The sequence below is a fragment of the Glycine soja genome, chromosome 16 (assembly GCF_004193775.1).
Source record: "Glycine soja cultivar W05 chromosome 16, ASM419377v2, whole genome shotgun sequence".
Classification (NCBI taxonomy): domain Eukaryota; kingdom Viridiplantae; phylum Streptophyta; class Magnoliopsida; order Fabales; family Fabaceae; genus Glycine; species Glycine soja.
The window spans coordinates 1,759,918-1,785,673 of NC_041017.1; the positions used below are offsets into that span (position 1 = coordinate 1,759,918).

Genomic DNA, 25,756 nt, shown 5'->3' on the forward strand with positions numbered 1-25,756 from the left:
TAAAAATAAGATGATTTTTTTGATAGTTATTTCAATTTTATAAAGAATTACTACTACAAGTTACTGAAAATTTTCAAACTAGAAAAGTCGTAAAAATAAGAGTTAACAACTTGAGGGATTTTTACTAGTGGATATGCTGTGAAACAACTTATTGCATCGTTACACAGGACTCCAGCTGGACAGCCTTTTCTTCACTGAAACTCATAATCAGAGGTATCTTGGAATTATGAGCTGTTTGGGGTCCCATCCTACTGAGCACTAGTTGTTAAGGTGGGGTGCTAGAAGGAACTTATAGGCTATATCTAATATTGCACATTCTGTTGTCACACAAAATAAAGTCTTGCATGAAACTAGTTATTTTCTAAGCATGCAGAATTAATGCACATAAAAATTCATTTGCAAAAATGCAACTGGCCATTAAGGTTATGTTTGAATTTTCTTTATAGTACTTCAAACTCAGTTTGAAAGAAAAGCAAAGTCAGTTTTATAAAAATAAAATTTAGGTTACTTTTATAAACTCAGTTTAAAACTTAAATGTATCTAAACTTAAGTTTATAAACTTGCATTAAATTATTCACTTAAATGTAAAGTGACGATCTCCATTTTTGGCTAGTACTCATGACTCACGAGGAATGATTTTTCTTCCAAAATTACAGGGAAGCCTTGAAAAAATGAGCATCAGCATATATGTTGATCATATATATAGTTTATCTTCAGGGATCATATATATTTATATAAAGAGAGGAAGAGAGAGAGATTCCCTCTATAAGTTTAAAATTTATATTTTCATCCCAATACTTCAGTGATTAATGAGAGCAAAGTGGGGCTAATCATGGTTTTAAATGACAGACCACAACTGTAATTGTGGCTGCAACATGATGGTATTTGCAATCGTATTATTACGCTTGTAATTATTGCCACCGCATCCGTTATATTTTTTCGCAATTGCTTGTAATCCAAAGATTTTCTGGCTCAGTGCAACGCAAACTCAATCACAATTTAAAACCATGAGGCTAATTAACTAACAAAAGTAATCAAATTTTTTGGAGAGAAATCTTTTAACGGCACGTACTTCTTTGTAAGTAACTTGGTATTCCTCCAGCTTGCAATTTGGTTGACCATAAATATGTTCGGTTTTTTAATGAAGTTTCCCCCTAATTTTTCTATCTAAATTTTGCACCCACATCAATTTGGTTGGGTGATGATGGTTTGATTAGAGATATTCGATTCAAGCAGTACTAATAACTTTGATGTACATAACTCAACTAAACAAATTAAGATGAACTAGTGGACTAAGAAGAAAGATTATAATTCTAAACATCACACTAATGATACACCAAATATGGACCAGCAATCTTGAAGCTTTAGAATGGTCCATGTATAATAACTGGCCTATAGGAAGAGGATTTAAGGCTTAGTGGGGCAGACACATATTAATATAAGGGCCTATGTGTTATTTTGGTCTAAATTATTAATTGCTTTTAGTGAAATGACTGTATATTTTTACAGCTTAAAAAGAGATATATTAATTTCCAGAAAAGTAGTGATTTTTTTTAAAGCAATTAAAACCAAGTCGTTACTTACTTACATTGCTTATTTATTAATTCTGATAGCCTTGAATTAATTCAGAAGTGTTCCACCAAAATGATCTTCTCATTGAACCAGCCAAAATAGTTTTTTTGTTTCTCCGAGAAAAGAAGTTATACATGATGTAAAAACTTTTATACAACGATTTAATCACACCTCAATATATGATAAATTTTTTAATTTTTAAAATAATAATTAAAATATATTTTTCTTTCTCACAAAATTAAAATGTCAAATTTTGACTGGGAGTTAAACTTAGTCTATGGCTTTTCGCGATTCCGACGGAACAACACAACAAGAACATACTGATTCCGACGAACAAACCCCCAAAGTCGTTCTTCAAACCTAATTCTATTCCAACCCTGACTTGGCCGAGTCGAACTTGGTCCGTGTGCAAGCATATCTCGATATTCATCTCCACTGCCATGGGCTCCGCAAGTAGATCTCGACGTACTGAGCTTCTCCAGCGTGACGTTCACGCTCACGGTCTGGTTGACGATGTTCATGGAGTTGTGGTGGTCGGCGACGGTGATATCGTTCACACGGTAGTGGATGACATGGTCGCTCGATGCCGCCAGGGAGTCATCGCCGATGGACTCTGCGGCATAGGCGTCGTCTGTTGGCTGAATCACCAGTGGATTCAAGAGAGAGGGTTGGAGCATTCACACTTGTCCGGTGTTAGTCATCTATCACCTGGGTTTAGATATAATCAAAATTACTTTTGGATTAAAATTGAATCTATTTTGATTTTGTCTGCACAAAAAATATAGTTCAATGTTTATAAGAATAAAAAATATATTTTAATTTAAAATAATAATTTAAATAATTATTAATGATTAAATAATAATATAAAATTATTTTGCAAGTATTAAATTCTCTTTTTATACGAAATAAGATCTTTATATATATGGTTCACTGCAATACAATGACAATTAATTTCCAAAATTTACGTTCTGAAAAATTCTGAGAAAAAAAAATCATGCAAACAAGTAAGAACTAGGCAATGCATAGTTGCATTTTATTAAACTGTCTCTGTAGCTTGTTAAGACATTTTTTTTTTTTTATCTTGTATTTGTTTGGTTTTGGTATAGCTTTTACCATAACCTGTTATTAATATTTATCTTTTTTGACCGATAAAAAAAAAACTAGGCAATGCATATAGTTGCATTTTTTTTAATGGATCACGGTAATATATTCGAGATGTTAGAGAAAGTGAGACATGTGATGAATTATAGAATGAAAAATGAATACTAAAGGATCAAAACTTGACACTCTCTTACACTGCTACATTAGTATTTTCATTAAATATTACAAATCAAGTTTTTAAATAAATTAACATTACATAATTAAAATAATAAAGGATCAAAATCAAACTTTTACAATACTAAAGAAACAAAAAATAAAATTGTAATGAAGTATTTTTATATAAAACCAATCAGAAAATTCCATTTACGTAAGCATACAAAATTATGGGTCTGTGGATCTGCGATATACCAACAAGGGTAAACATTTCTGGACCAACAAAAAGTGTATTAATGGAAATACTAATGTAGCAGTGTAAGAGAGTATCACACTAACATTTTACTAAATATTTGATATCAAGTTAACAAATGAATAAAACTTGCCCCATTAAATTATAAGAGAATTTCATGAACAACAAACCTAGGAAGCCCAAAAGCAGTGCTTCAAACCAAAAGTGGCAGAGATTAGGATTTAAACCAATTAAGCATTTAGTGCATGTTTAAAAATCTGGAGAAAAAATATTGGAGGCAAAAAATACTTTTGTCAAAGTATCATGACCTTTATTTTTACTTTCATCCTTTGGATTTATGGTCAGAACAATTTTAATTATAAACCAAACATTTATTCAATAATTGTGGAATTAATCAAATAAGTGAACGAGAATTCACAAGGGAATGGAGCAAAGGGATGTATCAAAGCAGAGGATAAAGTCTGAGGGTTGAGTATGTCCAGGTGTCAAGGGAGATATAAATAAAAAGGGTCTTTTTGTAATAAAAAAGGAGATATATTGCTAAAAGAGGGAGGATTAAAGGATAACAACTACCCCTTCCCTCTCGGTCTTTAGCCCAGTCCAAAAACTTTAGCAAATGGCTCTAGGGCTTTATTATTCCCACTCCGCTATATGCTTTTTCCCACCCCCATAGTTTGTTTGACGTTTATTATTTTTTAAAATACTCCTAACATAAATGTGTTTCCATAGAAAAAATAATAATGGAAACACAATTCCATAATTCCATTATGGTAGAGGGATGCCACATAAATACATAATGAAAACTCATTTCCATTTAATATTATGATCAACCAAAATGCATTTTCATTATATATACTCCATCTGTCTCATTATAATTGTCATGTAAGAAAAAAAGTTATTCCAAAATAATTATCATTTTAAATTTTTAATATAACATTTAGCGTGATTGTGAATTTTTTATTTTTAGTTTTCAAATGTAATTTTGAAAGCAAAATAGCGTTTGACAAAAATAGACTTAAAATAGATTTCAACTTAATTTCAAAACATTTTTACATTCATTTTCCAAACCAAGAAAAGATTTAAAAAATTTGGTTTAGTTTTTAAAAAAGCACACTTAGCCAGATTAATTTTGAATTTAAATTGACTTTCCATCAACATGTTTTCTATGATGAGGTCCTTATTTCTTCCTTTTTCATGGTTGATAATTTGTTAACTTCTTTCTTCACAGCTCTCGATGGAAGAAGACATTGTGCCTGAGGATATTGACCAACAAATTGGAGTATTGCTACAGGCCGGTTAGGCTAGCTTATTAGAGGGACCAACATTTACCTAAGTCGATCAAAGTCATTGTTGGACTCATGGTCTTATATTTCGATGCACAGTTATAATTGTGATCGTAAAATTAAGGTATTTTGATACTTAACAATTGTATCACGACCTAATTATAGTTGTATCAATCATATTTTTGTAACACCAAGATTTTCTGATTTATCATAACTGTCACTACAACCATAATTTAAAACTATGGTTGGTTACTAACCTAGAGTACTATAGTGCGTGCGCATATAAGAGAGAACGCGTGCATAAAGTGAGAACTATAGTGCGCATATAAGAGAGAAGACGTGCATAAAGTGTAAAAGTGAATTACATAGAAAAAATTCATTATTGAATAAATTACATTAGATGATGATTGAAAGCATTCCTTGCCTATCCATTTTTCTAATTGATCTCTCTTAATCTCAAAAAAATAGTAAACAAAAAATATTTATCATTTATTGCTTGAATCTTTATTTTATCTTCGTTCCAAACGGTAATTATTTAACTGAGTTACTCACTACTTTACTACTTATATTTGGTAGCTAGACTTATTTTATGCAGTTGTTTGATTGTATAGAGTAAGATTCATTTTTCTATTTGGTAGACTTATTCCTGCCTCACATATCGGTTAAGTGTTTCACTTTATGGTCTGTAATTAATGTCTCTGGTGGTGCAGAGCAGGAACTTGTTAGTATATTTTATTTTCCAGCACTACTTGTGTTTCCAATGAAATCATTATTGCTTATAAATAAAAACTACTTTACTACTTATATGACTAATTCCCTTCCATTTTTCCAGCTAGTTTCTTCATGATATTAAATTGTTTTCAATGCGACAACTATAAGTCTTAATTAATATGCATGCCAGTATTCTGTCAATATATATATATATATATATATATATATATATATATATATATATATATATATATATATATATATATATAACACCATAGATGTGGCGAGAAATTGAATACGTTGATATGTGGCGAGAAATTTTAAAAATGATAGTTTACACTAAAGTGATAGATCGCCTTGCAGCATATAATTTAAGTCATTAATGATTATCATCGGACATTCGGAGACATATATTTCCTTTTGATTTTAAATATAATGAAAAAAATTTCTTGATTTTATCTCATGTTATTATCTTTAAAATATCATTTATAGTATATCAATATTCAAGTGAGCCGGACTTTACATTTGTGCAGGACACCAATATTCTAGTGAGACTGATAATATTAAACTAATGTCAATTAGTAAATAAGATCGGCCTAAAGATCTTTGACTAAAGTTGTTGTTTTAGGACTCAAAAAATTAAGTCTAAAAAAATATATTAATAATTATAAGATTCATTTTTTATAATATCTACAGAAGAAATATAATTTTAATTTCCAATAAGACCCATAATTTTATTGTTTAATTTTCATTTAAAATTAATTATTTATTAATTTCTATTAATTAGTTCGTCTCTTGATTCGCTATATCAAAAGCCTCTTAATCTGAATATATAAATTTTCATTAAAATTAATTTGAAATTTTTTTTCTTATTTTCTTAGTTACTGAAAATAATTCAAAAGTCACTCTTTATTCTCTCACAAATTAATTGAAATATCATTCTTATTCTCATTTATATTCTTTGTGACTCTCTGCAGATTATCCCTTCTTTTATTCTTATTAATTTCACTTATTGATTTTTTCTCTTAATATTCATTGTTTTGCTTTTAATTTGTGGCTTGACTTTGTTGCTCTTATTCCAATTCACATGTAAGGTATTATACATGTTATCTTAATTCAATATTCATTGTTTTATATTTTTGCGGTGAAGTATCTCAACTCAAAGAAATATATAAAACAATCCATTTACAAGTTGACCATCAGGTTTTATTGTTCTAACATTTTTTTCATAATCTTGATTTATAATTTTTATTTATTTTTTATACATTAATTGTTTTATTTTAAAATATCAACTCAAAAATTTGAATCTGGTTATTCAAAACTTAAAAAAAAAGAAAAAAATTATGCTTTAATTAAATCACAAAAAGGAACTCTAGATAGATTTATCAAAATAGATAAAAATAAATATGAAAATATAGGTAATTGTACGTTGAATGAATAAGTTAACAATGCAGAAATTGATCAAAATGAAAAAAGAGAAGAAGTATAGTTAATGAACAAGTTAACAATGTACTAATTGATGAAAATGAATATAGCAAAAAAATATTATTAGTTAAGGAACAAGATTATATTGATTCTCAAACTCAAAATGAAAAAGAAGAAGAAATTAATAAATTAGAAGAAACAACTATTAAAAATATATATGATTGAAGTCAATGAACAAATATTAGTACAAGTTTAAGAGATTTATTAGTAGAAAAATATCCTATTAAAATTATTAATATAGATTTTTTTTAGGATGAATTCTCAAGACATTTTTCTTCATTATTTTACATTCAAAAGTTGTCTAATATATGGTAAACAACATGAAAGAAAATGGTTAATTTATTCTCAAGATTTAGATAATTAAAGTCATTTGTTTTGGTTGCAAATTGTTTAATCTTGTTCCTAATACAACTAAATTAGCTAATGAAGGTTGTATGGATTGGAGAAATATTAGTCATAAGTTGAGGAATCATGAGATAAGTAATGAGCACATTGCTAATATGAGTTTATGGATTGACTTAGAAAAGGTTACTAAAAATAAAACAATTGACAAACATATTCAAGAACAAATAAATAGAGATAGGAAACATTGGAGAAGTGTTTTATTTAGAATTATTGTGGTTGTTAAAACTCTTGCAAAAAAAAAAACCTAGCATTTCATGAAACAGATGAAAGAATTTACAAAGAAAGTAATGACAACTTTTTAAGTATAATTGAAATGATTGCAGAATTTGATCATATAATGCAAGAACATATTAATCAAATTAAAGATAATATAATTCATAATCATTACCTTGGACATAGGATACAAGATGAATTGATAAATTTGTTAGCAAGTGAAATTAAAACAAATATTATCAAAAATATTAAGAATGGAAAATATTTTTCAATCATACTTGATTGTATTCCTGATGTAAGTCATAATGAACAAATGTATTTTGTAGTACGGTGTGTAGATGTTTCTTCAACTCAAATACAAGTTTTTCAATGTTTTTTAGAAATTTTAAAAGTAGATGATACAACTAAAAAATACCTTTTTGATGCTATTATGAATGAAATAAATAATGTTGAACTTGATATTAGTAACTTAAGAGGACAAGGTTATGATAATGGATCAAATATGAAAGAAAAACATCAAGGGGTGCAAAAAAAAATTTAGACTTTAATCCTCGATCAGTTTGTACTTCATGTAATTGTCATAGTCTAAATTTGGTACTTTGTGATATGGGTAACTCTTGTCCTACAATTATATCTTTTTTGGAGTACTACAACGCATATATACTGTATTTTTTTATTCAATAAAAAGATGAAAAATTCTACTAGATCATATTGATAGCCTAACTCTTAAACTATTGTCACAAACACGATGAGAAAGTCGTATTGAAAGTATAAAGGCTTTAATATTTCAAACTCCACAAATAAGAAATGCTTTATTAAAATTAGCTGAAATTAATGAAGATCTGAAAATAAAAGGCGGAGCTGATTGTTTAACAACTTATGAGCTTGAAAATGTTGAATTTTTGTTAAGTATGACTATTTGGTATGACATTATGTGTTGAAAACTCCATTAGTAAAAAGTTACAATCAAAAGATATGGGTATGGATGTTAGTATAGAACAATTGAAAGGTCTTATTTTTTCTTCTTTTTTTTTTTTTTGAAAAATATAGAGAAGATGGATTTGAAAATACTATAATTTTTGCTAAAGAAATTGCTACGGAAATAGATATAGAACCTAAGTTTCATGAAAAACATGTTATTTGTAGAAAAAACAATTTGATGAGAATATTGATAATGAAGGTGTAAAATAGCCTAAAGAATTATTTAAAATTGATTATTTATTGTATATAATAGATCAAGCAATTACCTTATTAAGAAGTAGATTTGAATAATTTAAAATATATAAAGATATTTTTTATTTTCTATTTAGCATTAGGAAATTGAAGTCTTTGGATATTAATAATTTAAAAGAATATTATCTTAATCTTGAACGTTCATTAAAACATAATAATTACTCGGATATTGATGGATTAAATTTATTTACATAACTAAAAATTGTAAGAGAAATTATACAAGTAGAAAATGATACCGATTAACATACTTAATTATATAAAAAGAATTGATTCTTTTTCAAATGTTTTAATTGTTTATAGAATAATGTTAACAATTCCGATAAGTGTTGTTTCGACAAAAAGAAATTTTTTAAAACTAAAATTAATTAAATTTTATTTAAGATCAACAATGTTTCAGAAAAAATTGAATGAATTAGCTTTAATATCAATTGAAAAAAATGTTAAAAAAATTGATTATAATAAATTAATAAATAACTTTACATCCTTAAAACTTGAAAAATAAATTTTAAATAAAAATATGAATATTTAATGGAAATATTAATTTTTATTAAAAAAACTTATTGCATTAAAAAGGGTCTCATTTTAAAATTCAGTTTAGGCCTTTAAATATGTTGAAATATGTTGGGTCGACCCTGTTAGCAAAGATGACTTTTATGTAATTGTTTTCGAAACGCAAACTATAAGTCTTAATATGACAGCATATAATAAGAGTATTCTGTCAAGATATGTATCCGTAGGATGCTAGTTTTGATTACGGATCCTTGGTGTGTTAAACATTCCACATACGACTGGCAGTTTTCTTCAATTAATAAGATGTCGCTACTTCAAATTTCAGCTTGCATGCATCATTAACAATAATAATGAAAGGAAAAGAAAATGTAACTAAACCGAAGACCAACCAAGGATCACATGAACCTTACGGAAAAATCGATAAAAATAAAATATAAGAAAATATTCAATTAATTAAAGAGATTCCTAGCTCACATAAATACTCAAATTTCGTACACCAAGAAAAACAAAATCAAATTTCATAAGGTCTCCGCTGACAAAAAAGAAGAAGCCATAGATGTGGCGAGAAATTGAATAAGTTGATGTGGCAAGAAATTTCAAAACTGATGGCTTCAACTAATTGTATATGTTGAATATGTTGGCTTCAACCATGAGTAGGTGGCCAAAGTGCTAGATCTACTTGCAGCATACTAGTATAGTTTAAGTCAAATGATTGTTATCGGACACTTCTTAAAGGTGTATCTTGCGTACGTGAAGAGAAATGATCATTATTATTGGACACTTGCAGCATAATTAATTTTAGAAAAATGATTATCATTGATCGGCACTTCTTAATTAGGAGATGTATTTGGGTATACCGTACACGTGAAGAGAAAAAAAAAATGATGAAATTGGTGATTGGTGATATACCATAAGAAAAATGAAATTGATGGTGACCCCGAGTTTGACTCTCTCTCTCTCTCTCTCTCTCTCTCTCTATATATATATATATATATATATATATATATAAATATAAATGCTTAAGTAAAGCTCGTCCCAATATCTTTGCTCTATACTCCTTATCCTTAATTAAGAAAAAACGGCTTCAAATACTTGATAGTTGATAGATACCCAAAGATTATAAAAAGACACAAGTTCAAAACCTTGAACCATGCCATTTTTAAGCTTGACAATGATGTCAAACATAGCCTTCAGATTAACTCTTGTCTTTCTTTTATTTTCTGCGGTGCTCTCTACTCCTCCAGAGGATCCAATCAAGTGCGCCACTTCAGAGAACACAACCTGCACTATCACAAACTCCTATGGCGCCTTCCCTGATCGAAGCATTTGCAAAGCTGCTCAAGTGTTGTACCCCACCACCGAGCAAGAGCTTGTGTCAGTGGTTGCATCAGCAACCAGAAACAAAACCAAGATGAAAGTAGCTACCCGTTTTTCCCACAGCATCCCCAAGCTGGTGTGCCCAGAAGGCGAAAATGGGTTGTTAATAAGCACCAAATATCTCAACAAAATATTGAAGGTTGATGTGGAAACAAGAACAATGACTGTGGAGAGTGGTGTGACTCTGCAGCAACTTATAAATGAGGCTGCAAAGGTAGGGTTGGCCTTGCCATATGCACCATATTGGTGGGGTTTGACCATTGGAGGGCTTATGGGAACTGGTGCTCATGGAAGCACTTTGCGGGGGAAGGGAAGTGCTGTCCATGATTATGTGGTGGGGATTAGGATTGTAAGGCCTGCAGGTTCTGAAGATGGATATGCTAAGGTTGAGATCCTAAATGAACAGCATCAAGATTTAAGTGCAGCCAAAGTATCACTCGGTGTGCTGGGAGTTATTTCACAGGTACCATCTATCCAAATTATAGCATATGATGAAGTGTATAGAATAGAGAAGTTAAGTCATCATCAATGTGAATAGTAGATATCCTTGTTACAACTTACGATGATCGGATGAATGCTTACAAAATTGATTTTGAATTATATTTGATTTGTTAAAATTGATTTTGATGTAAATAATCTATGTTTGAGTATTTTTATTTTAATTAATAATATGTTAGTAATAAAACTTCATATAAATTTTTTAATCTAAAAGTTTTTTCAACTCAAAATTCATTTACGACCTGGCTAATTTTTTTTTATGTATCTCAATTAATATTTACTTAAAATTATATTATAGTTGTGATTTCAATCTGATTTTAAATGAGACAACTTAATTGAAACCAAGCACTTATAACTATGACATAAACTGATATGAAGCTACTAAATTGTACTGTACCATCAGTGAAAAAATAAATAAATGAAAGAAAAAATTTATGAAATGATTTTTCTAGTTTTCAATATATGTGTTTCTCTACGTGTGGGTGGGGGCCCGGAGGGTAGAATCAACGAACACTCGTTATCGGGTAAAATCATCCAACACTACTTGTCAAACTTCTATACTTGCACGACAGAACATATCTAACACTACTTGTCAAATTAAACTTCTATACTTGTATATGTGTACGGCTTAATAACATTTTACAGAATACGAAATTAATTAAAGGATATTTTTAAAATGATGTCATTATATTTATCATAAAAATAAAGAAATAATATAATTAAATAAGATTACAATAGTTAAAATTTATTTATATCTAAGTTCATTTTTCTTTTTACTTATAATATTGAGCTTAGAGGCAGTAATATATTATCTGACAAAATAAAGTAGCATGATGAAATATCAATTAGTTTCGGATTTGCATTTTTTTAATTATAATATACTTTAAAAGTACTTCCAATCCAACGGATAAATAGTTTTATTTCATAATTTACATAAATTTATCAAGTTGCTAAGGTAAAAAAGTTTAACACTAGTGAGAAATGAGTAATAAGTGAAATTTGAAATAATAAGTGTACTTTGCATTAATTTATACCATAGAATTAATTGTTTATGAGAAATGAAAACAATAAATATAAGTAATTAGATCTTATTTGAATGACTAAGATTAAAAAAGTAAACAACTCTTTTAACTTTTAAGCGGTCGAGTAATAATTATTTAAATTTTAATCTTGATGATATATGTATGAGTTATAATTTTTATTTCTTGTGATAAGAAATGTTTTTACTATACTCCCTATGTTTTTTTATCATCAGCCAAATAAAACCTCATATATTAAGATGGCACAAGGGGTGCCCGCCCCAAATAGAAGGGACAGAAACATAAAGACAAAAACATAAAGGCCACCAAACATATTAGAATGGCCAATGAATCTGTTACAAGATATATAATTAGCTGAACAAAAAATATAACCATTCCTTACAACAAACCACAGCCCGAGAGAAATGAAGAAAATATTCCGGTGCCAATCTCCAAGTTAGAGCTTCCATTTTGGACGGAATGGAGATGGACCACAATTGTTTTAAAAAATTAAATCTAAAAAATCAAGGTCAAGAGCATCCATCATTAATCTGTAAGCACCCCTTACAGAATGAAGTCCTTACCCAACCATTTCCAATTATTATCAAGTTGTTGTTTTGGAGTTATGCCTACAATATCCCTCAGAAGTGAATCCAAAATTTCCTTATCCTAAACAAAAAACTCCATATGCCAAGATAAATGCCAATTCCACACCACCTTTGTCTAACATCCTACTTCAGTAATCGACATATCCTGTTGCATAAAATTCACAAATAATCTAGGATACTTAACATGCAAAGATTGACTGCCCACCCATACATCCTTCCAAAATACAGTATCATCACCTCTCCCTACCTCTCTTCTCACATTCCTCCAAAACCAACCACATGTCTCACCTTGTTCACATACCTTGCAAATGTCTGACCACGATTTGGAGGAGGGTGATTTTGTAGAAGATTGTCATTTGAAGCAGCTCTTTGCTTGTTGATTCTTACCCATAGTGACTCCTTCTCCCTTAAAAACTATTACATCCATTTTGCAAGCAAGGCTTTATTGAACTTGCCCACTTCCTTGATGCCTAATCTACCCACCCCCTTATGTCTGCATACATTATCCTAGTTCTCCCAACATAGTTTTTTCTCCTTCCTCTTGGCTCCCTAAAGGAAGTTGAGTTGTAGACTAGTGATTTCCTTAGCAACCTTCGTTGGTAATATGAAAAAAGAGAGAAAAATTAATGGTAAAGATGAAAGGACGAAATTTACAAGATACACTACTCTCCTCTTAAATGATAAGTGTTTGTGTCTCCAGGATGCTAACTTCCTCTTAAGTTTGTTTATCACTGGTCTCCATGTCTCACTCCTCTTGTAATTTCCACCCATTAGCATACCCAACTAAATAAAGGGGATGGACTTAACTTGGCAATTAAGAACAACGGCAAATCTTTAGATCCACATACCAGTAGTGGCGACTCTCGCCACTTTGCTCCCATGGAAGTTGACTTTTAGGCCTGACACCATCTCAAAGAACCTCAAAATTGCCTTAAGTGTTAGCAAATGTTGACGATTTGGTACACCAAAGAACAATGCATCATCAATGAAGTGTAAAGAAGAGACATGGAGATCACTATTGCCCACATGATATCCTTGAAACAGACCTTTGGAAGTGGCTTCCCTCATGAGGCCTCCCAATTCTTCAACCACCAACAGGAAGAGGAAGGGGGCTAAGGGATCACCTTGCCTGAATGCCTTCTGGTTCTTAAATTCCTCTGTTGGACTACCATTAAACATGATTGATATGGTAGATGATTAATAGATCCAAAGAGGAGAAAAACCACACCTATGGAGCATGTAATATAAGAATGACCATCTGACAGAGTCATAGGCCTTCTCAAAGTCAGCCTTGAAGACAATGTATGGTTTTTTTTCTGGCTTTGGCATCACTTATCACTTTATTAGCCACCACCATGCATATTTCTTCCCCTTAGGAAAGCTGAATGAGACTTAGTTATCAACTTATGAAGAACACCCCACCCCCCCCAACCTGATAGATAAACTTTTGCAATGATTTTATATAGGCTACTCACAAGAGAAATCGGCCTGTACTCCCTAAGAGATTGTGGGTTGTCATTTTTCAGAGTCAGGGACAAGAATGTTGCATTGGTACCCTTAGGTAACACTCCATGGGAACAAAACTCCTCCATAACCTTTAAAATATCCTCCTTAATCAAATTGCAACATTTTTTTTTATGAAGTGAAAGTTGAAACCATGTGGCCCAGAACATTTATTACCATCACACTCCCAACAAGTCTGTCTTACCTCCTCCTTTGAGAACCTAGAAATAAGCATGGCATTATCCTGTTCATCCATCCTTCTAAATCTCACGCCATCTAATCTCAGAGTCCCTATATATATATATATATATATATACTTTCTTTAAATTCACACATCACTCGATGGATTAATATTATTTGATTTTGGTTTTGAAAGAAGACTATGCAAGTAAAGCTTTTATGTATGTACACCATTATGTAAGAGGCACCCTATAGGCTATATATGATTATTGGTCATCTCTTTTTCCAGATTACTCTAAAACTAGAACCCCTCTTCAAGCGATCCATCACTTATGTGGAAAAAGATGATTCAGATTTGGGAGACCAAGCTGCTGCTTTTGGAGATGCACATGAGTTTGGAGATATACTGTGGTACCCAAGTCAACGCAAGGTTCTCTATCGTGTTGATGATCGTGTCCCAACTAATACATCGGGAAATGGTCTTTACGACATTATTTCTTTCCGTCCCACTCCTTCAAATACGTCGGCTTTCATAAGAACCAGAGGTCTGCCTAGCTTTATTGAATTGAAATTCTCAACCTTTATAGTAATTAAATATACATTCAATTATTTTAATTTACATTTTGGTGCAAGCATACACATGTAATAAAAAGCAAACAACAAATTTCATGTTGCTAACATTTGTTTTGGTATATGATGGGGGTCACAGAGGATATTCAAGAATCCACTAAAGATGCCAATGGAAAGTGCATAGATGCAACTACCACAACGGACACCTTCATCACCGAAGCTTATGGTCTTACTAACAATGGTACTAGCTAGCTAAGTCAAAATATGATAGTAATTTCGTATACTTAAAAAAAAAAAATTCAATTTAGTATACTAACATATTTTTTTTTCAAATCAGCAAAAGATTAGGTTAAATTACTCATTTAATTCCTATAGTTTCATGATTCTTACCTTTTTAGTTCTTATAGTTTGAAAGTAGTTTTTTTAATCCCTATAGTTTACATTTTAATTCTCTTTTAGTCCCTTTAATTTTAAAAGTGATCTTTTTAGTTCTTATAGTTTCATGATTCTTACTTTTTAGTCCTTATAATTTTCAAATTATAAGAACTAAAAGAGAATTGAAATACAAATTATAAGGACTAAAAAGAACACTTGTAAATTACAGGAATTAAAAGAAAATTAAAATGTAAACTATAGAGACTAAAAATATTACTTTCAAACTATAGAAACCAAAAAGATAAGAATCATAAAATTATAGAGAACAAATAATTAATTTAACCTTATAATATAAAGGATAAAGGATACCAAAGTTACCAAATTACAAGAATAATATAAAGTATTTGTTTATATAATTGTAGGTATAATCTTCACTGGATACCCAGTAATTGGATTTCAAAACCGCCTTCAATCATCTGGGTCATGCTTGGATAGTCCTCAAGACGCATTGAACACAACATGTGCCTGGGATCCGAGGGTGAAAGGCTTGTTCTTTTACCAAACCGCATTTAGCATTAAGTTGTCCTTTGTAAAAAGCTTTATTGAAGATGTGCAAAAGCTAGTTGAATTGGAGCCAAAGGGATTATGTGTCTTAGGGCTTTACAATGGAATGTTAATGCGCTATGTCACGGCTTCAAGTGCCTACTTGGGGCACCAAGAGGATGCTTTAGACATTGATATCACCTACTACCGTAGCAAAGACCCAATGGCTCCCAGGCTTTATGAAGACATTCTTGAAGAGATTGAACAAGTTGGGATTTTCAAATATGGAGGGCTACCTCATTGGGGTAAGAATAGAAACTTGGCGTTTAAAGGAGTCATCAAGAAGTACAAAGATGCAAAGAAATTTTTGAAGGTTAAAGAGAAGTATGATTCGCATGGGCTTTTCTCAAATACGTGGACAGACCAAGTGTTGGGGCTAAAAGATGGAGTGACAATACTGAAGGATGGGTGTGCATTAGAAGGTTTGTGTATTTGCTCCCAGGATAGTCATTGCAATCCAAGCAAAGGTTACTATTGCAGGCCAGGCAAAGTTTACAAGAAAGCAAGGGTTTGTACTCATTTGAAATGAGACCAAATTTATCAGAAAAGACATCGATGCTATATGCTAAGTGATACTATTTATATATGTAACTTATATCTTACAAATGATGAAAAGTAAAATGTACTGCATGATTACAAAGTTTAAGTGTGGCATTAGTTGCCATTGAATAGTAATTATGTTTGATATTCTAAAAAGCACCTTACTCTAGAATTTTGTAGATAGTAAAGTAATAAATTAAGATTCTGCAAACACCATTCTAGGTATAATGCAGTTTATATTGAAGACTGTCAATGACACTTCTTATAGGTAAACCACTGCTCCTACGCTATTCTTTTGAGTGAGATATGGTACCACATGATCATTGAGTAAAGATTTAGGGACATCTCATGCATGAGCATAATGTTTGCAGTGTATTGTGTTGGATTGTATTGTGTTGAGATTAAGTGAAATGTGTGTGTGCCTTTCATTTTTATTAATGTTCTTATGCTATTGGGAAGAAAGATTATTGTTGTTGTTATTATTATTCTTTTTATTGCAGTCGCATGCCATTCCAAGTAAAAGCAAACATTAATAATTTCAATCCGCGATGCTTCATGAAAACAAGTTCGAAATCCTTTTTTTTTTCTTTCATTTTATCAACTATATATGGGTTAATTAATGTAAGTTGAAACCAAATAGCTAGCGTAGCACGTGAGTACGTAGGTAGCAAAATCCAACGGAAACAAAGGCTATTGTGGTATTCATTATATACAAAAGAAAATGAAGTTAGAAGAAAAAGACACAGACTAAATTAAAATACCAAAGAAGCACATAAAAGTCAATATAAAAAACAAAATAAAGAGTGACGTGCGGCAAATTCGACCAAAATTCAACAACTCATATACACACAATAAATAACAATGATAAAACCAAAAAAATGACCGCAAAGAAAAGAGGAAACTGCATGAGGCTAGAGTGCATGCATGATACCACATTATTTCTTACAAGGGTTAGTAGACGGAGGCTCAAGGATTGGTTCTAGGAATCAAAGGTGGTACTGCAGGTGATAAGGTGTGTTGTGAGCAGTGGGGATCTACATTAATTATAATGATGCATCCCCGTCATTTTAAAAAAAATTACATATTATGTTGAGCGTGTAGATTTTGTCCCTCCTAATTTTGTGTATTAGACCCTCCTATTCTATATTTTTTACCCCTTTCATAATATTAATTATTAATTTTTATTATTTAAATAAATTGTCTCTCCTAACATAGGGTCTGGCCACTAGTTGTAAGTAGTGTTAGATGCTTGAAAAACAAGCCACTCCTACGTACAAAAAATAAATGAATTTAAATTTTTTTTGGACAAATCCAAAGAAGGATTTCCATATCTTCATCACAAAAAATTTCTAAATTCCAATAAATCCAATACCAAATAGCCGCTAAAAAACATAATTCCGAAAACACAAGTGCTCTAACAATACCTTCTTGTAGTTGCTTATATATAAATAAAATCTATAAGAACTTATAAGCTCCAATGTTATTAATCTCAAGTTGCTTAGTTTAAAAACCAACATAAGGAACTGCATTGGAATTACTCCAAGAATATCTCCACTATCCTATTTGAGCAAAGAAGGTTGGGTTAGTATAAAAGAATTGTTGTTTTGAAGCTTAATTTAAAAAAAAAATTCAAACCCTAGAAATCTAACAAAAAAAGGAGGGGTATACTAAGGCAACAATGAAGAAGATCAAGGAAAGCAGAAGAGGCAAAAATCAAAACCAACAACTTTGAAAATAAATCATAAAAAAATAAAAAATTTCAGAAACTAATTAAATTGCAATAAAAATAAAATTAAAAAAATTATGAGTTGCATGACATCTTTTGTTGAATTTTAAGAGATCCTTATAAAATACCAATAACTACCAAGAACACATTTTGTTAAATTATTAAGAGGGGTTATGAAGAATACCTGAATTCATAATAATTAATCAAACAAATACAACAGAATCTGAAAAATAGTTACGAACAATTAGTTTAATGACTTTCCTTAATCAAATTTACTTATTGCTTATGTTATTGTCATTTTCTCTTTAAACGAGGAGAGGAAAAACTATTTCTTGATATGGAATGTTGGAAATCATAATCGTGCTTTAGATTTTAAACTTATTATGGTTTTTATTATCTCCTAATGATTCAAACTGATTTCCATTCATTAAATCTATACTACTAAAAAAGTGATTTTTTTATTATGCACATCCTAAGACAGTTCCATAAAAAAGTAAGTTTTTTGTGATGCACATTCATTAAATATACTCTTATACTTGAGCTTTGTATCAAATTAATATTCCCCTAATTAAGTGTTTTGCGTTGAACAACCTTTTGTTTTAATTTTATAATAATAATCGATGATGATTTGTGTCTTATTTCAATTCTCTTACACTTGATGATAAATTGACAAGGTATCCTGGGGAAAAAAGCACTGCTCATCGAAGGGAAAACAGACCCAGGAAGTGTCAGAATTTCAGGTTCAATTCAGGTCATGAATTCCCAGTGGGTGGAAACGCTTTGTATCTTGATCAAATTGACATCTTCACACTTGACAAGCATATGATTCCCGTATTACATTTGATATAGGGCAGTGATCGAAAGGAAGATTTGAGTATAAGAAGAATCAAGACCAAGTTATCAACAATGGAGAATCAAGATCATAAACATTAATCAACAACGGTGATGTTAGAAGTTTATTATTATTATTATTGGAAAATAAGATTTCACATATATGCAAAGCAGCTTCGTGTAGCAGATCTGAGATTCGCATCAAATCTCCTTGGAATATTGTGATTTCAGATCTTTCCAACCATCAACAGCTCTATCCATCCATAAAATGCTTTGACGAATTGAGGTTGAAACGGAATGAACAATCCAGGAGACAACCATATTGTTGCACCTGTGCCAAGCAGAATGCAATGAATTGTTTTGTTGTGGCTCGAAAATGGTTCCATCAACGAACTCCAGTTTGTTCTTCGCACTTAAAGCAATGAGCATAGAACGGTTCCATGAATTGTAATTTGTTGGATCCAGAACAGGAGAAACCAAAGCAGTTGTTGGATTCTCACTCGGATGCAAATAGTAAGGATTATGCACATCTAGTGTTTGATTAAAAGTTTCATTCATTGCGACAGAAAAATCACCGATTAAAGGTGGAGAGAAGAATCAGAGTATCAATGCGCAACAAAGCTCTTCAATTGAAGTGGTCTAATACCATCATGAAATTCATTCTCAACATATTTGATGAACAAAAGAAAGAGAGAATCCGAGAAGAGAAAAAGAAAGAAGCACAAAATGATAGATATTATTGATCAACAAAATAATAAATTACAAATAGAGTCCAAAACTGTATTACATACATGCTACAAACAAAGAGAAAGACTAATTAACTAAGCTAGTTAACTAAGTGCAGTAACAATCACTAACTACAGTCAGGATAACCAACTATAACTAAGAATTTAGAATTTTTAAATTATAGGTATAAAGTAAATTTGAACTCTATGACTAATGTGCTTTCATATGATATTATGTTTTCTAATGTTTAAATTTGCATCGTATTTACTCATATTCAAAACTTATTTGTTTACTGTTATACTCTCAACTTAAAAAATGTTTTTTTAAATGTGTAATGAGTTGAGTGAGCCGTGCGGAAGCAAGGATACCTTACTAATTCTTACCATATTTGGAAGATAGTCTCATACACGTCTACACCTATTCATAAGTGTCGCATCATCAAACGTGAAAAAGCAAAAAAATAAAAACAGCAGAACCTATAGGAAAACTATAGAGTATAGACAACATAATTTGATAATGAAAACCCACCTATATATAACAGAGCCTCCTCCTACGAAACATGAAAAAAAATCACAAGTCTTTGTCTGAACAACCAGCTTTACTCTTCAACTGTTCTTCTTCTTTCATCTCTCGCCTATCGAATTCGAACCCGACACTACATCAAATTTTTAGGGTTCCTCAACTCTCTCTCTCTAATCTACCCCTCTTCTTCTTTGCTTGTATGAAGCAGAATTAAGTTTTTGTTTTTATTTTTTTTACAGAAACTAGAATTAGGATTTTACCTCTATTATCATTGTACAAAATTATGCCCTTTTTTGTTTCACAACAAAAACCAAATTTACCCCACCTCTACATCACAAGCAAACGTGTATCTATAGGTATCATCGGGGAATCTACACTTTGATAGGGCACAAGTATGGATAATACTTTAAATAGAAACCGGTACAAGTATTTTCCTACCCGTGTCGTCCCCATACTTTATACTTACTATTCTTTTGAAGACTAAAGCTAAAACTTTAAAGATAAACATATGCCATAAAGGATTACTCTCTCACTCACTCTCACCACTCAAGTCTAAAGTCTCAAGATAGTTTTTGGGTGATAAGAATGTGATTTTCATAGGAATTTTTTTTTTACTAGGATAGGTTTAATATTATTAAGATTATTTTTTAAGTATCTTTTGCAAAAAAAAAAGTTAAATTATAGGAAGGGGATTGTTATACCATCACCAACTGGGACATGAATCAATAAAAAATTTCATGTCCACCAAGGATAAGGATGGTGATGGTTTTGCGAAAATAAAAATGGAACAGAAAATCACATACACGTCTCCGCCTCGTTGTCATATCTACCCATGTCATTTTTTTAAAAACTTTTCTTCTTCTCCCCAATATCTTATATTACTCTCGTCCTCTCCACAATCTTTAATCTCACTCTCTACTTATTTGTTATGGGTTTTGGATGATGATAATGTTAGTGATGACATAGATATATTGGTGGAGCCTATTAGGGTGGAGGCTAACAACACTTTAAAAAAATATTTGATAAGGATTAATAAGAAATTATTTGTATATTTTAGAGAGCAAAATGAAAAAAAAATATATATTAAAATGACTACAATAAAATAATAAGAATAAAAAAATTGGTTGTTTTATTAGAAATTCAATGTAAAAAAATTATTAGAGACCCAAAATAAAATTCATTAAGTTATCGAGGACTAAAAATATATTTAAGTCATTCAATTTTAACTATATTTCTATTAAGCAAATAATTATATATATATATATATCCATTTCTATTTTTTCCTTATTTTTATATTCTATTTTTTTTATTACATTACTTATCAAATTTTTTTGTCTCCTTTTGTTTTTTCTTTCTATCCTTCTCTTGCTCATGTTTCGTAACAACCCCCCAATGTCAACCTTTGACCTTGAGCTTGAGTTCATATATACCCATAAATACTCAATTAAAGCTCGTCCCACTATCTTTGCTTTATACTCATAAATAAAACGGTACCCATATATATATATATATATATATATATATATATATATATATATATATATATATATATATAGTTCAAAACCTCATTTTTAAGCTTGAAAATGATGTCAAACATAGCCTTCAGATCAACTATTGTCTTTCTTTTATTTTCTGCGGTGCTCTCTACTCCTCCAGAGGATCCAATCAAGTGCGCCACTTCAGAGAACACAACCTGCACTATCACAAACTCCTATGGTGCCTTCCCTGATCGAAGCATTTGCAAAGCTGCTCAAGTGTTGTACCCCACCACCGAGCAAGAGCTTGTGTCAGTGGTTGCATCAGCAACCAGAAACAAAACCAAGATGAAAGTAGCTACCCGTTTTTCCCACAGCATCCCCAAGCTGGTGTGCCCAGAAGGCGAAAATGGGTTGTTAATAAGCACCAAATATCTCAACAAAATATTGAAGGTTGATGTGGAAACAAGAACAATGACTGTGGAGAGTGGTGTGACTCTGCAGCAACTTATAAATGAGGCTGCAAAGGTAGGGTTGGCCTTGCCATATGCACCATATTGGTGGGGTTTGACCATTGGAGGGCTTATGGGAACTGGTGCTCATGGAAGTACTTTGCGGGGGAAGGGAAGTGCTGTCCATGATTATGTGGTGGAGCTTAGGATTGTTCGGCCTGCTGGTCCTGAAGATGGCTATGCTATGGTTGAGAACCTCAATGAACAACATGAAGATCTCAATGCAGCCAAAGTATCACTCGGTGTGCTGGGGGTTATTTCACAGGTACCATCTATTCTTAATTTGCTACCTACCTGAATATATCTGTTTGATATGGTGTTTCTCTTTTTATGTGCACAAAGGGTGAAATGTAATCAGTTTTAAGCAAAAATATCCTTGGTCCAAACCAAGCTTTGAAAATGAGGTTGTAGGTCGCAGTTTTTATCTATAATAATATATTTTTGTTTTTATTTATAACAAATAAATTATCGTAAAGTTAGCTTACTATATTTTTTTTAATAAGTAATATGATCCGATTTCACACATCGCTCGTTGAATTAATAATTCCATTTTGGTTTTGAACGAAAACTATGGAGATTAAGTTTTTCATGCTTGCAAGAGGCACCATATAATGATTGGTCATATCTTTTCCAGATTACTCTAAAACTAGAACCCCTCTTCAAGCGATCCATCACGTATGTGGCAAAAGATGATTCAGATTTGGGAGGCCAAGTGGTTGCTTTTGGAGATGCACACGAGTTTGCAGATATAACATGGTACCCAAGTCAACACAAGGCTATCTATCGTGTTGATGATCGTGTCCCAATTAATACATCAGGCAATGGTCTTTACGACTTTATCCCTTTTCGTCCCACTCCTTCACTTGCATCGGTTTTCATAAGAACCACAGGTTTGCCTAGCTTAATTGAATTGGAATGCACAAACTTTATAGTTTTCTCATCAGAATATTTTATTTAACACTTTGGTGCAAGCATTTACTTTGGTGCAAGCATGCACATGAAGTGAAGATCAAACAACAATTTCTTTGTTGCTAACATTTATTTTGCTTTGACGGGGTCACAGAGGAAATTCAAGAATCCACTAATGATGCCAATGGAAAGTGCATAGTTGCTAGTACCGCATCAAATACCCTTATCACCGCAGCTTATGGACTTACTAACAATGGTACACTTTAAGTCAAAATATAATATAATTTCTTTTATCAGTAAATGTTATTTTATTAATTTTCATTAAAAATGTTAGTAAAAGAAATTCAAATCCATGATTTCTTCCTTTTTCTTCTTATTCACCTTTAAGTATTTCCTTTCTGACCATTAAATCAAATTTATATCTCATATATAATATAAATGTTTACGCTTAACAAAAGAAATCAATATAATAAGCTAAAGTATTTGTTTTATATTTAATATTTGCAGGTATAATCTTCACTGGATACCCTATAATTGGATTTCAGAATCGCCTTCAATCATCTGGGTCATGCTTGGATAGTCTTCAAGATGCATTGATCACAACATGTGCCTGGGATCCTAGGATGAAGGGCTTGTTCTTTCACCAAACCACATTTAGCATTAGGTTGTCCTTTGTAAAAAGCTTTATTGAAGATGTGCAAAAGCTAGTTGAATTGGAGCCAAAGGGATTATGTGTCTTAGGGCTTTACAATGGAATGCTCATGCGCTATGTCACGGCTTCAAGTGCCTATTTGGGGCACCAAGAAAATGCTTTAGACATTGATATCACCTACTACCGTAGCAAGGATCCAATGACTCCTAGACTTTACGAAGACATTCTTGAAGAGGTTGAACAACTTGGGATTTTCAAATATGGAGGACTACCTCATTGGGGTAAGAATAGGAACTTGGCATTTGAAGGAGCCATCAAGAAGTACAAAAGTGCCGAGTATTTTTTGAGGGTTAAAGAGAAGTATGATTTGGATGGGCTTTTCTCAAGTACGTGGACAGACCAAGTGTTGGGGCTAAAAGATGGAGTGACAATATTGAAGGATGGGTGTGCATTAGAAGGTTTATGTATTTGCTTGCAAGATAGTCATTGCAATCCAAGTAAAGGTTACTATTGCAGGCCTGGCAAAGTTTATAAGGAAGCAAGGGTTTGTACTAATTTGAAATGAGACCAAATTTATCAGAAAGGGCGATAATGCTGTATGATAAGTGAATAACTTTTTAAAATAATAAAAATAAATTGTATTGATTACAAAGTTGAAAGGTTAAGTTTCTATTGTATTAATTAGGACTCATTATGTGAAAGGTCATGTAGTTACCTTTTAGTTTTATTTCCTCTGTTTGGGCACTTGGCAGAAAACACTATTTCAAGAATCGGGGGAGGGGGGTATGCATATGATATGATGTAACTCGGGGGGGAATATGTCTGTTAGCGTGTTATGCTGGACGTATTCTCCAATAATCACAAAACATTGATTTTTTTAAAATCAATATTAATAAATTAGTTTTAATTACAAGTATATCACCGTGTTTATATTAATATTGATTTTTTCAAAAATCAATATTAATCTAATTTTGTTAAATGTATAATTTTTAGTAATGTTAATTTGATATTAGTAGTGTAAATTTTTTTTTTTAAATTATAGTTAGTAACATAATTATTAACAAAATGAATTAATATTAAACTATGTTACTTTTTTATTATTTGTGAATGCAATGTTTATAGAACATTATTATTACTTCATGCAATTATTGTCAATATTAAATAAAAAAAACTTTAACAACATAGGTTAAATACAAAATTTGATAAAATGTCGTAAAAATATATTAGTAATATTTATTTATATTTGATAATATTTTTTAAATGTTGTCAAAAGTTTTTAACAATATTTTTTATTAAGTGTTAAAAAAAATTACTAAAGATTACATGTGTTTTTGTAGTGAACTTTCTTCACTTTATTTAATGTTATTATTTAAAAATACTTTTTTGAATTAATTTTTTTAGTAATTTTTATATCAAATTCTACTGAAGACAATTAATTTATTTTAACTATTTTATATTTACACATGAAATTATTCTTTTTTAAAAAATATGTTTTTTCCTCTGAAATATTATAAAGTTGGTTTTACTACCAAAAAACTGAAAAGAAATTCTCTTTGGTCTCTCTAATGCATTCTAAAATTATCATTTTTAATCCTCAAAATAATAATTTAGATAACATTTAATAACAATCGAAATAACATTATCTAAACTATTTTGAAGGCCAAAAGTCATGTATTTTCAAATTGAATGAGCCAAAAATTAGAGAAAAATATTTAAAAATTAAAATTATTTTTTCACTCATTTAAATTTGAAGAAAATATTTGACACTGTCCTTACACCTGAGAGTTTTCTTCAATTAATTACTAGCTGTAAGTATTCCAAAGTCTGACATATATAATTAAAAATAACAATGAAAGAGATTAAGAATGTCACCAAAGCGAAGACGGACGAATGTCATGCACCTGATGCATAAGAAAAAAAAATTCAATTAAAATTCCTAGCACATAGAAATATGCAAATGTCATAGTCTCCACTGACAATTGTCATAGATGTGGCAAGAAATAGAATATGTTGAGATATGTGTGAAGGTGTGTTGGCTTCAACTATGAGTAAGTGGCCAAAGTGCTAGATCACTTCCTAGCTGCATTTATTTCATGAAAAATGATTATTGGAGACTTCTAGAGGTGTATTGATCATCTTGCGTGAAGAGAAAATATGAAAAAGAACAAAAACAAAAAATAGATGCAATTGGTGATATAAAAATCAAAAGAA

The 25,756-nt window shown here is 30.9% G+C and overlaps 2 protein-coding genes across 2 annotated transcripts; both read left to right on the top strand.

Annotated features, from left to right (window-relative positions):
* The first annotated feature begins 9,956 nt into the window (after nt 1-9,956).
* Nucleotides 9,957-16,624, top strand: LOC114388930 (probable L-gulonolactone oxidase 6). Its single transcript, XM_028349472.1, has 4 exons — nt 9,957-10,759; nt 14,394-14,649; nt 14,814-14,915; nt 15,472-16,624. Exons 1-4 carry the CDS (start codon nt 10,070-10,072, stop codon nt 16,179-16,181), a joined length of 1,758 nt encoding a protein of 585 aa, XP_028205273.1. The 5' UTR covers nt 9,957-10,069; the 3' UTR covers nt 16,182-16,624.
* A 4,948-nt stretch (nt 16,625-21,572) lies between these two features.
* LOC114390298 (probable L-gulonolactone oxidase 6) lies at nt 21,573-24,275 on the top strand. Its single transcript, XM_028351006.1, has 4 exons — nt 21,573-22,249; nt 22,619-22,874; nt 23,048-23,149; nt 23,401-24,275. The coding sequence occupies exons 1-4, from the start codon at nt 21,581-21,583 to the stop codon at nt 24,108-24,110; spliced, it is 1,737 nt and encodes a 578-aa protein (XP_028206807.1). The 5' UTR covers nt 21,573-21,580; the 3' UTR covers nt 24,111-24,275.
* The last annotated feature ends 1,481 nt before the right edge of the window (nt 24,276-25,756 follow it).

Coding starts and splice junctions, on each gene's coding strand:
- LOC114388930 (XM_028349472.1), top strand. CDS start 10,070: ATGCCATTTTTAAGCTTGACAATGATGTCAAACATAGCCTTCAGATTA. Junction 10,760..14,393: donor TGCTGGGAGTTATTTCACAG/GTACCATCTATC, acceptor CTCTTTTTCCAG/ATTACTCTAAAACTAGAACC. Junction 14,916..15,471: donor TTATGGTCTTACTAACAATG/GTACTAGCTAGC, acceptor ATATAATTGTAG/GTATAATCTTCACTGGATAC.
- LOC114390298 (XM_028351006.1), top strand. CDS start 21,581: ATGATGTCAAACATAGCCTTCAGATCAACTATTGTCTTTCTTTTATTT. Junction 22,250..22,618: donor TGCTGGGGGTTATTTCACAG/GTACCATCTATT, acceptor TATCTTTTCCAG/ATTACTCTAAAACTAGAACC. Junction 22,875..23,047: donor GGTTTTCATAAGAACCACAG/GTTTGCCTAGCT, acceptor ACGGGGTCACAG/AGGAAATTCAAGAATCCACT.